This window comes from Callorhinchus milii, unplaced genomic scaffold (genome assembly GCF_018977255.1).
Source record: "Callorhinchus milii isolate IMCB2004 unplaced genomic scaffold, IMCB_Cmil_1.0 Scaffold7, whole genome shotgun sequence".
NCBI lineage: Eukaryota > Metazoa > Chordata > Chondrichthyes > Chimaeriformes > Callorhinchidae > Callorhinchus > Callorhinchus milii.
This window is the reverse complement of record NW_024704748.1, coordinates 7395840-7408942: the sequence shown is the minus strand read 5'-3', so window position 1 is coordinate 7408942 and position 13103 is coordinate 7395840. Positions and strand designations below refer to the sequence as shown.

Sequence of the window (13103 nt, the reverse complement as noted above, 5' to 3'; positions counted from 1 at the left end):
GCAACCTGCCCTCATAATTTAAGGTGCCATTTAAATGTAAATATGTATTGTGTTATTTTACACGTGACTCAAATCTTTCCCCCCCCCTCATTCCCAGAGTTCAACAGTTGCAAACAAAATCTGCAGTACCAAGGTAAGATTGTAAAGTATATGTTTAAGCCTAAGTGGTTAGAGCACTTGCCTTGCAAGCTGGAGGACCTGGGTTCGATTCCTGGGCGGGTCAAGGCAAAACTTTGGGCAAGTTTCCTTATTCCACATGCACACACACGCCTTTGTTTACCTAGAGGTAAGTAGGAACCCGTTTGTTAGTCGATTGGCGGATTGTTTTATCGCTGTTTCACATACGAGGATTATTATTATTATAAAAAAAGCAATATCCTTCTTAACCCAACAGAGGGGCTAACTGCAGACTTGAAAGAAGGTGTGATTTTTTTAAAAAAAGGGAGATTAATCCTTAATAATGTCTTCAATAAAATGTTGATGTTGATGATGATGTGGAGTCCTGTAGCTTAGTGGTTAGAGCACTTGACTCGCAAATGAGAGGACCTGGGTCCTATTCCCAGGCGGGTCAGGGCGAAACTTTAGGCAAGTTTCCTTACTCCACACACACCCAGCAGTAAGTACGAACTTGATGTCTCTGTGTACTTAGCAGTACGTACGAACCCAGTTGTTAGTCGATTGTCGGATTACTTTCCTGGGGTAATAATCCCTTCAAAATAAATACAAAAATAATTTGGTCACTCAACCCACGACTGTTTGCGGGACACTGCTGTGCGCAATTGGCTGCCTCATTTCACCCACAAAATATACAGTCAATTCACTTGACAGTATGTTCTGTGAAGCGCTTTGAGACGTCTCGCAGATGTGATAAGGCGCTATATCAAATGCAAGGTTTATCATCACTATTATTATTATTATGTTGATGATGTTGATGATGCTTATTGTTTACTGTTAAGTTACTATGTATAAGTAATTATTGTGTTCAGCATTTAATATAAATATTATAATACAATTATTTAATATAAGTCTAAAATATTGATTCTCTATTTCGATATATAGCACACCACAGTTGTAAAACAAGATTGAAAAAATTAGGTAACATTCAATGTTACAGTAATAATAATAATTATTATTATCATTATTATGTTGTTATTACTATTTTTGTTTTGTTATAGTTGTTGTTATTTCTATTATAATATTATTGTTAGAATTGTTGTTTTTCATTTTATTGTTGCTTTTGTTAATTGGTGTTATTATTAAGTATTGTTGCTATAACTTGTTTTATTATTATTATTATTACCAAACAAGGGATGTGTTTGGACTGTTCAACTCATCACATTTGTTTTCGTGAATAGATCACGTGATTTTTTTGAAAGACAAAGGTGCCATACATTTCTATTTATATCTATATATATTTATAATTATGCATTTGGCCTACAAAACATACAGTCACTCCACTTTACGGTATATTCTGTGAAGTGCTTTGAGACGTCTCGAATAAGGCACTATCACAAATTCAAGGATTTTATTATTTATTAATATTATATTCTACCCCCTCTTTCTCTCTCTCTGTCTCTTTCTCTCTCACCTCATTCCTCTATTGAAAGCCAGGATTATAATTCTGAATAAAATATATGTATATCAATTCTGATTTCCAGAAATAAAATCTATGAGAAAAGAATTGCGAGAATTAAGTTAGTGACTGTTAATATTATAATTTTTAAAAAAATATATATTATTATTAATGTCTCTTTATGTCGATGAACAATATTACAGACGTTTCGAATGTTAAAAGCGCTGTGTTTTTTTCAAGGATTCTTTCAAAAAATACATTTTGTTTTGCAAAATAGGTGAAAAATTAATGTTTACTGAGCAAGGTTAGTGTCTGAATTCTCTGTATGTGTGTGTGAGAGATTAATATTGGCTCAGTTGCTTGTTCTCTCGCCTCCGAGTCAGAAGGTTGTGGGTTGGAGCCCCTCTCTCTCTCTCTCTCTCTCTCTCACACACGCACAATCACTACACTTCACGGTGAAAATCCCGCGAAGCGCTTAAGACGTCTTCCTCCCTCCCTCCAGACGTGATAAGGCACCATTTTGAACACGGGGGTCTGTTATTAATATAATATTGATGTTACTGTCACTTACAGAACTGAAAGGAAAGTGTTTAAGTGATGGTAAGTCTTATTTTTTTATATACTTTAAATTTTATTTCATTGTATTTTTATTTTTTGAGGTATTTGTACTTCATTTTCAATCTTATTTGAATTTAATTTTGATTTATATTTCAATCTAATCTTTCGCCCACAAAACATACAGTCAATTCACTTTACAGTGTGTCCTGTGAAGCGCTTTGAGACTTCCCGAAGACCTGATAAGGCGCTGTATCAAATGCAAGGATTATTATTAGTATATATTATTATAAATCTTTATTTTATTCCTACTTTCATTTTAATTGCATTTGAAGTCATTCTGCCTTTAATTTTTCCGCTTAAGGGTATCCCTGAAATAAGACAAAATTGCATTTTGATTTCCATCCCCAGATGAAAGATTGTGGAAGAAAGACATAGGTAAATTTTGCAATGAAAGCAGTTCGCTGTGTGCATGTCAGTACATCTCATGGAGTCCTGTAGTTCAGTGGTTAGGTCACTCGCCTCACAACCGAGAGGACCTGTGTTCGATTCCTGGTGGGGGGGTCAGGGCGAAATGTTGGGCATGTTTCCTTACTCCACACACACGGACACACACACGCCTCTGCTTACCTAGTAGTAAGTAGGAACCCGCTTGTTAGTTAATTGGCAGATTGCTTAGAATTTTTTTTAGCAAAATAATAAATTGGTCACTCAATCCACGACTATTAGTGGGACTGCTGTGCACAATTGGCTGATGTGTTTCACCCGCCCACAAAATATACAGTCAATTCATATATTTTATAGCTTGTTCTATGAAGCGCTCTGAGGCGTCTCTAAGATGTGATAAGGCGCTTTATCAAATGCAAGGATTATTATTATTATCTCATAATTTACCTTGGTCTTCTTTTTCAGAGATTAGAATTGCCAGAGAAGCTTTAAAGGTTTCTGGTGAGAGCGATGTTGATGATGATGATGATGATGATGATGATAATAATCCTTGCATTTAATATAGCGCCTTATCGCATCTTTGTGATATCTCAAAGCGCTTCACAGAATATACTGTAAAGTGCAGTGACTATAATTTGTGGTCAAAACGCGACAGCCAACTGCACACAGCAGTGTACTGCAAACAGTCGTGGATTGAGTGATCAAATTATTTTTTTCTAAAGGTTTATTACCCCCGCAAAAGCGATCCGCCAATCGACTAACAATCAGTAACCCTACTTACTGCTAGGTGAACAGAGGCGTGTGTGGAGTAAGGAAACTTACCCATTGTTTTACCCTGACCCGCCCGGGAATCGAACCCAGGTCCTCTCGCTTGCAAAGGCGAGTGCTCTAACCACTGAGCTACAGGACTCCCATGTTGATGTTGATGATGATATTAATGTTGATATTTTGGTAAAACTATATTGTTTTCTAATAAATAGAAGACATACAATTGAAGACAGAGATAGGTGAGTACAAACCCCCCCAAAAAATTTGATAAGACTTTTAAAAAAAAGTCCTTCCATTCAATTAAAATTCCGCGGGGCGCTTTGAGGCATGTGACTTGTGTGAGTAAGCAAGAACTTGATGAAGATGACTTGGACAATCTAGAGGCAATTGAAATTGGAGATCCTAATCAGAATTCCAGAAATGATAATAGTTTGAGACAATGCCCTCCATCCCAAGGGTCAGCGACTAATGTTGGACCACTCCCAGATATGGAACGACTGAAGCCGGAATTTGAATGCCTTCACCTGAAAATCAGAGAATTTTATAAGGGGCGGTATGTTTTATCTGAAGACATTGATGGCAATACTGAAGAACATTTGGAATCCATAAATTATAAACACAGAAAAGAAAACCCGGTTCTTCCATTGGTGGATTCCAATGCCCAGCACCAAATCAGAAGACGAATTGTTGTGGAAAAACTTAAAAAAGCTTTACCTGACATATTGGGGCCTCTTCGACTTACAATGTGTGACATTTCTCCTGAGCTAAACAGACTTGTAAAAACATTCAGGCTAACAAACACAAATATCCTTCACCGACCCTCCCAATGGACCCTAATCGCTATTGTGCTGCTTGCAGTACTGTCAGTGAAGATTCCACTTCTTCAGGAGACTCTGCAGAGTGTGACCTCAGAAATGTTCATATCTACTTTTCTGCAAGAATTTGATGCCCAGATTGAAGACCTGGAAAATTTGAAGAACATCTTCAAATACCATGAGAAGAATGGTGTGGGGGGTCTGTAAAACAAAAGTACAATTACATCTTGTAATTGAGTCGTGGAGTCCTGTAGCTCAGTGGTTAGAGCACTCGCTTTGCAAGCAAGAGACCCGAGTTCAATTCCAGGCAGGGCGAAACCTTGGGCAAGTTTCCTTACTCCACACGCCTAATAATAATCCCTCCAAAACCAAAAACAATAATAAATTGGTCATTTTCAATCTACGACTGTTTGTGGGACATTGCTGTGCGCAATTGGCTGCCGCGTTCGCCCACAAATATGCAGTCAATTCACTTTACAGTGTCTTCTGTGAAGCGCTTTGGGACGTCCTCCCGACGTGAAAAGCGCTATATCAAATGCAAGGATTATTATTATTATTATTATTATCCTCTTTTCCGACGTGATAAGGCGCCATGTCGATTATTATTACCGAGTCCAGCAGCTCAGTGGTCAGAGTACTCGCCTCACAAGAGAGAGGATCTGAATTCGATTGCCCGGCGGTTCAGGGCGAAGTGTTGGGCGAGTTCCCTTACTCTAAACACGCGCACACACACACACCTCTGTGTACCCAGCAGTAAGTAGGAACCCGGTTGTCAGTCGATTGGCGGATCACTTTTCCGGGGTGTTAATCCCTTTCAAAAAAACTGTAAAATAAAAAAAGATTTGGTCACTCAATCCACGACTGTTTGTGGAACACCACTGTGCTCAATTGGCTGCTGCGGTTCGCCCACACTTTGCAGTATAACCTGTGAAGCTTTTTGAGATGTCTCGAAGACATGATGATGCGCCATATCAAACGCAAGGAGTATTATTATTTTGATGATGTGTGTCTTCTCTCTGTAGAATTTAAGAAAGCTATGGATCAGATTAGCAATGCACGTGAGTGAAGCAGAACTGAAATTGTTGGCTCAGTCACGAGCCTCCCTCTCCCCCTGGCTCAGGGTCAGAATCTACCACTGTTAAGTGCTCCGGGATGCTATTCCACGTGAAGGGAGCTATATAAATGCAAGTCGTTTTTGTCGTTGGTTTCAGGGCTGCTCACAGCTCACTGCTGCTTCCTAACACCGAGAATCAATCTCATCGCTCCCTTCTAATAATAATAATAATAATCCTTGCATCTGCTACAGTGCCTTATCACGTTTCTGAGATGGCTCAAAGCGCTTCGCAGAATACACTGTAAAGTGAATTGACTGTATATTTTGTGGGCGAACCGTGGCAGCCAATTGCGCACAGCAGTGTCCCACAAACAATTGTTGATTGAATGACCCGATTATATTTTAAAACATTTTGGAAGGTATTATTATCCCTGGAAAAGCGATCCTCCAATCGACTAACAACCGGGTTCCTACTTACTGCTCGGTGAACAGAGGCTTGTGTGTGGAGTAAGGAAACTTGCCCAACATTTTGCCCTGACCCGCCCTGGAATCAAATCCAGGTCCTCTCGCTTGCGAGGCAAGTGCTCTAAGCACTGAGCTACAGGACTCCAACATCAGGGTGTGGGGGGATAAGGATTCCTGAGGCAGCTTATCCCCGCCCCCTCCTGGTTATCGAGACTTTTTGGAGCAAAATTTGAGAGGTGATCAGAAGCTGTGCCAAACAGAATAATACAGCAATAATAATGATCCTTGAGACGTCTCAAAGCTCTTCACAGGATATATTGTAAAGTGAATTGACTGTATTTTGTGGGCGAAACACGGCAGCCAATTACAAATATCATTCATGTTTATTTTATAAATTCATTACCCAGGTGATGGACAGTACATTTACGAAGTGGGTAAGAATTTGCACGTATAAAAATGCAGAGGGCAGTAAGAATGCCAATTGTGGCGTTCTGTAGCTCAGTGGTTAGACCATTCGCCTCGCAAGCGAGAGGACCTGAGTTTGATTCTCGTGTGGGTAAGGGCGAAATATTGGGCAAGTTTCCTTACTCCACACACGCATACAGCTCTGTTTACCTAGCAGTAAATAGGAACCTTCTTGTCAGTCAATTGGCAGATCACTTTTCTGCAGATAATAATTCCTTCCAAAAAAATAATAATAATAAATTGGTCACTTCAATCCCCGACTGTTAGTGGGACACTGCCGTGCGCAATTGGCTGCTGCGTTTCACCCACAAAATAGTCAGTTAATTTTACGGTGTATCCTGTGAAACTGTTTGAAACATCTCAAAGACGTAATGAGGCACTATATCAAATGCAAGGATTATTATTATGCCAATCAAAGCAGCAACACAATAACCGCCTTTCACGTTTACACAGCATTTATACAGCGTCTCGGAGCGATCGACGACTGACGCCCAGCTGGGGAGAGAAAGAATGTATGAGAGAGGGTGGATTATCAAAGAGATTGGAGGAACTGGGACTTTTTGACTGTCCAGCGCCTTGGGACGTCCTCCCGACGTGAAAGACGCTATACAAATTTAGTTGTTTTTACAGTAGGACAAAGCAGGAGGGTGACCGAATCCACGGTTGGTCCCAGAGGAGTGTTGAGACGTGCCTTGAAGGAGGCAAGGGAGGGCGAGGGCGAGGCAAAGGGATTGTGGGATGGTGTTCCAGAGGGTGGGGGCAGAGAGGCTGAAGACCCGACCATCGATGGTGGGGCAGACGGGGCAAGGTGGGGTACATGAAGCAGGCTGAAGCCTCCTGAGCGGAGGGAGCAGACAGGTTGGTGGGAGGAGCGAGGCCATGGAGGGCTTTGAAGATGAGGACCAGGATTTTGAACTGTATCCTCTGGGGAGCCAGTGGAGTTAGGCAAGGATGGGGGTGATGGGTTCACGGAGCCTGGTGCGGGAGTGGACACGGGCTGCAGAGTTCTGGATGATCAGCAGCTTGTGGAGGGAAGAGTTGGGGAAGCTGACAAGCAGTGAGTTTCAGGGAGGAGATCAGGAAAATTGTTCTCACATACATGCAGCGAATCCATTCTGAGACGTAAATCTCTACGGTAAATCAATGTGGTTCCCTTAACCTACAAATCGCTTCTGATTGTCATTTTTCCAGAGCTGGATAATTTGAAGAAGGAATTAAAATCCACAGGTTATAATCAACATTATATCATCAACACCAACGTCATATAGAGTCCCGTAGCTCAGTCGTTAGAGAGTTTGCCTTGCAAGCAGGAGGACCTGGGTTTGATTCCCGGGCGGGTCAGGGCGAAAAGTTGGGCAAGTTTCCTTACTCCACACACACTCACTCGCCTCTGTTTACTTAGTAGTAAGTAGGAACCCACTCCTTTGGCGTTTGGCGGGTCGCTTTTCCGAGGTAATAATCCCTTAAAAAATAATGAAAAAATAATAAATTGGTCGCTCAATCTACGACTGTTTGTGGGACACTGCGGTTCACAATTGGCTGCTGCGTTTCAGCCACAAAATATACAGTCGATACACTTTACACCTCATATCCAGTGAAGCGCTTTGAGAAGTCTCAAAGACTTGATAAGGCGCCATATCGAATTAGGATTTTTATTATTATCATCATCAACATCACCAATATCAATGATTTTCTCTTTCTCTCTCTCCCGGTGTCCTGGCCGACAATCTCCCAGATAAAATCGTTCGCTCACTTTGTGCACAACGGAGGCCGCCCACAAAATGCACAGTCACTACACTTCACGGTAGCAAAGCGCTTTAATGTCCTCCCTACCTCCCGATATAAGGTGCGGTCCCGAATGCCAGGATTATTATTATTATTTGTTAATAGTTTAATAATATATATTGTTTTATTCCCTAACAAAAGAAGATACCTTGGAAGCAAAAAACATAGGTAAGCAAAGTGTGAACATAATAATAATCCTTGCATTTGATATAGCACCTTAACACATCTTTGAAACGTCTCTAAGTGCTTCACAGAATATATTGTAAAGTGAATTGACTATTTTGTCGGCGAAATACGACAGCTAATTGCGCACAGCAACATCCCACAATCATTCGTGGGTTGAGTGACCAAATTATAATTATTTTAATTTATTTGAAGAGATTATTACCCCCCAAAAAACGATCCGCCAATCGACTAACACTTGATGCTAGAGAAACAGGCGCATGTGTGTGTGTGGAGTAAGGAAACTTTGCCCTGATACACCCGGGTATCAAACCCAGGTCCTCTCCCTTGCGAGGCGAGTGCTCTAACCATTAAGCTACAGGACTTCACATCCGTGCTTGTGGCATAGCTTTGTAATTGATGAATACTTTTCCTTTGATTCCATTCAGTACATTAATCTCGAACACAAGGATTATTATTTTATGATTTTATTTCCAGAACTCAGCAGGCAATGCAAAACAAAAGGTACATTTTCAAAAGTTGGGGCAGAGAGAGACAGAGACGGAGAGAGAGACAAAGGCAGAGAAAAACAGGCAGAGACAGAGATACAGAGAGAGACAAAGACAGAAAAACAGACAGAGATAGAGAGGAATACAGACAGACAGAGAGAAACAAAGAGGCAGACAGATAGAGACAGACGGATATGCAGGCAGATAGGCAAAGAGAAATTAAATAAGATGTGTATTTTTGTTCATTATAAAGTAAAATAATCCTTGCATTTGATATAACGGCTTATCGTGTCTTTGAGATGTCTCAAAGCGCTTCACAAAATATATAGTAATGCGAATTGAATCTGTATTTTGGGGGCGAAACACGGCAGCCAATTGCGCACAGCAGTGTCCCACAAACAGTCGGGGATGGAGTTACCACATTATTTTTTTACAGTTCAGATTGACCTGGACAAGGAGCATGGTAAGATAATTTATATGTCCTTCAGATGAAACTTTAAACGTCACTCACACCCTCCCTCCCTCCCTGTCTGTGCTCTGTTCAGGGCAGACCTTAAAGATCTCCCACTGTGCTGTCGGGAAAAGAGAGGGGAGTTTGTCTCTCTCTCTCCCGATGTCCTGGTGACAATCCCCCAGATAAAATCGCCCGTTCGCTTCATTTCTGTTTGCGGGTGTCTGACACACGCACAAACACGCGCGCGCACACACACAGATCTGTCACCATGATTAGCTGAGAGTCTGACACACGCACATACACAAAGAAACCCGTCATTGTGTTCAGCCGGGTGTCTGAGGTGTCTATGTTTATGTCTATGTTTTTTCGGCTCTAGAAATCGTTGCTTTGAAATTATCTTTGAAGAACACAGGTGAGGCAACTTTATTGATCAGGTTTGTAATCGTCGTGATAACAATAACATTAATGATGATATTAATAATAATCCTTGCATTTGTTATAGCTGCTTATCACGTCTTCGAGACGTCTCGAAGCGCTTCACAGAATACACTGTAATGTCAATTAGCTATATATTTTGTGAGCGAAACGTGACAACCAATTGGGCACAGCAGTGGCACAAACAGTCGTGGATTGAGTAACCAAATTATTATTTATTTTATTTTTGGGGAGGGATTATTATCTCCGGAAAAGCGATCCGCCAATCGACTAACAACTGGGTTCCTACTTGCTGCTAGGTAAACAGGCGTGCATGTAGAGTAAGGAAACTTGCCCAATGTTTCGCCCTGACCAGCCCGGGAATTGTACCCCTGGTCCTCCCGCTTGTGAGGCGAGTGCTCTAACCACTGAGCTACAGGACTCAATGATGATTTATTGAATTGCATTGAAAAATAACACCTCGATTTGCGTCTGGGGTCCTGCACAGAGGAAGCAAAAGATGTTTTGGAGAAAGGTAAATCACTGCGTGCGTAGGCATGCCCAGTGTGTGTGTGCGCGCACGGCGTCTGTGTTTGTGTGCCTGCGCGGTGTGACTGTGGTGCATCGTGTGTACGTGTGTGTGCGCGGGCAGGTGAATTTGAATCAGTTCCCAGCAGAGTTGATTGGCGGATCGGAAAAATGACATGGCAATTAATAGGAGAAAAACAGAAGAGAGATAAATACATAACGCTACCTCCCCATAATAATAAGAATAATAATTCTTGCATTTGATATAGCGCCTTATCACATCTTCGAGACGTATCAAAGCGCTTCACCAAATACACAGTAAAGTGAATCGACTACATTTTGTGGGCGAAACGCATCAGCCAATTGCGCGCAACAGCGTCCCACAAACAGTCGTGAATGAAATGACCAAATTATTATTTTTTCAAAAGGTTTATTACCCCTGGAAAAGCGATCTGCCAATCGACTTAACAACCGGGTTCCTACTTACTGCTAGGTGAACAGAGGCGTGTGTGTGTGGTGTTGAGTCAGGAAACTTCCCCAATTTCGCCCTGACCCGCGCGGGCATCAAACCCAGGTCCTCTCGCTTGCGAGGCGAGTGCTCTAACCACTGAACTACAGGACACCATAATCCCTGGTTTGCGTTTTCAGATCTTCATCAAAGTCAAAAGGATCTCGAGAAAGCAAGTGAGAGAAAAGATAATAACGCTAAAAATAACATCACAAGACATTGTTCTGATCAATCGACTCCTGATAACTCGACCCTTAACGAGTCACTACTACGACCACCCTACCACCTGTTAGTTAGGGCTTTGGCTTGCAGGGTTAACAGGAGCTGAGTGGGAGGATTCCCTGTCCCCAGTGACTGGTCTGCCCTTCCAGGTCCAGCTGAACCGAATTAGAGACTGTCATGGAAGACTGGCTCGATTCCCACTTTCCATTGCCAGGCATGTTACCCTGGGACCAGTTCTGCTTTGAGAAAGCTAACTCATCACTCTGAATAGCTTTACACCGTGAAGTGTAGTGACTGTGCATTTCGTGGGCAGTCCCCATTTTGCGCACAGTGATGTCCCCGCCAACAGCCGTGAAGCGAGCGAGCGATTTTATTTTATCTGGTTGTGAATTTAGACATATTAAATGTTTTAAGATATGATTTAATCTCTTTCTTCCCCACCCTCACCTCCCCCCACCCCCTCAAAAAAAAACAACAGTACAAGACAACGATTGGAAGGATAAGGGTAATTTGGTGTTTTGTATGGGTGTCTGACACGCACGCGTGCACACACACACACACACACACACACGTGGAAACCCATTACTATGCTCCAACCTCAGACAGCAACAACTTGCATTTACATAGTGCCCCTCACGCAGGATAGCATCCCAGAGCGCTTGATAGGGGTGGAGCATGACACCGAGCTGGGGGAGATGGAATTAAGGGGGAGGTGACTGGGCATGGTCGAAGAGGAAGGTTTTCAGGCGTGACCTGAAGATGGGGAAAGAAGGAAGGGGCAAGGCGAAGGGATTGATCGAGAGAATTCCAAACTTTAGGGGTGTAGTGGCTGAAAGGGCGGCCACCGATGGTGGAACGGAAGGTACGAGGGACATACAGGAGGCCGGAGCCAGTCGAGCAGAAACAGCGGGTTGAGGGTTGGGGGAGTTCCCTTGATATCGCTGTATGCCAAGCTTTCCCACTGCTTGTCCAGCTAGGACCGCCCTACCCGTTAGTTAGGGCATTGGCTTGCAGGGTTAACCAGCTGAGTGGGAGGATTCCCTGCCCCCATTGATGGTCTGCCTTTCCAGGTCCTGCTGATGAGCCAGACTGGGCTGTGCTTACGTGAGTCATCAGCAGTGCCCTGGAATACTACGGACCCACTGGCTCAGGAACAGCGGTATCAAAAGAGGGAGAGAGAGAGACTGAGAGAGAAAGATTAAGCACGCTGGTTTTCATTGCAGAAGTGAAAAAATTGTTGGATAAACTGCGGTTACTTGGTGAGTCTATGAGATCTCTTCTGATCTTTCGATAGCAAATTGACGTGGAAACGTAGAGATTTCGACGCTTTGTTGAAGATGCCGTCCTTCAGATGAAATGTTGAACCTTACTCGCTCCCTCCCTTTCCCCCCCATCTGTGCCCTGCTCAGTGCTGACGTTAAAGATCTCCCGCAGTGCTGTCAGAGGAGGGGGGCGCGAGATGGGAGAGAGAAAAGAGTTTCTCTCTGTCCTGGTGTACTGGCTGTCAATCCCCCAGATAAAACTGCTCACTTCACAGCTGGGCGCAAAACGCACAGACACTACACTTCACGGTGAAAATCCTGCGAAGCACTTTGAGACAAAATCAAGGAATATTGTTCTGTAGTGGAGTCCTGTAGCTCAGTGGTTAGAGCACTCGCTGGGCAAGTTTCTATACTGCACATGCACGCCTCTGTTTACCTAGCAGTAAGTAGGAACCTGGTTGTTATTCGATTGGCGAACAATTCTTAACTTCTTAAAAATTCTTAAAAATAATAATTTGTTCACTCAATCCACGGCTGTTTGTGGGACGCTGCTGTGCACAATTTGCTGCTGCATTTCGCCCAGAAAATATACAGTCTATACATTTGACAGTATATTCTGTGAAGCACTTTGAGACGTCTCGAAGACGTGATAGGTCGCTACTACATCAAATGCAAGGATCATTATTATTGTTATTACGTGAGTTTTTTTTCAGAATTGCAACCAAGCGAAAACACTTTAAGTATGTATTTTTGCAAAATCTTTGGAACCGGTTGGTTGGTGGGTTGGTTGGTGGGTTGGTTAGCTCATCGGTCTGTCGGTCGGTAGGTCGACTTGCAATGTTATGAATTTTGTTGGAAATTACTGAAAAAAGTGAAAGTTTGTGAATGCCCTTCCAGAACTTATGGAGTGTCAGAAACATTTGAAGCTTAAAGGTAGGCAAATATTATTTTGTTAATATTATTGTAATAATCTTTTGTTATATGAATGGAGTCTTGCAGCTCAATGGTTAGAGCATTTGTCTCGCAAACGAGAGATCCTGGGTTTGATGCCTGGCAGAGCAAGTTTCCTTACTCCACATGCCTCTGTTTACCTAGCAATAAGTGGGAACCTGGTTGT

At 42.5% G+C, this 13103-nt stretch overlaps 1 protein-coding gene across 1 annotated transcript in view; it reads left to right on the top strand.

Annotated features, from left to right (window-relative positions):
• LOC103182775 (nuclear-pore anchor-like) overlaps window positions 1-13103 on the top strand; it is a 168099-nt gene that overhangs the window by 109898 nt on the left and 45098 nt on the right. Inside the window, exons 78-82 of the mRNA XM_042336810.1 lie at window positions 98-133; window positions 2147-2173; window positions 9035-9061; window positions 9429-9464; window positions 12884-12919. Of these exons, the coding sequence (XP_042192744.1) occupies window positions 98-133; window positions 2147-2173; window positions 9035-9061; window positions 9429-9464; window positions 12884-12919 (162 nt within the window). The remainder of the gene's footprint in view (window positions 1-97; window positions 134-2146; window positions 2174-9034; window positions 9062-9428; window positions 9465-12883; window positions 12920-13103) is intronic.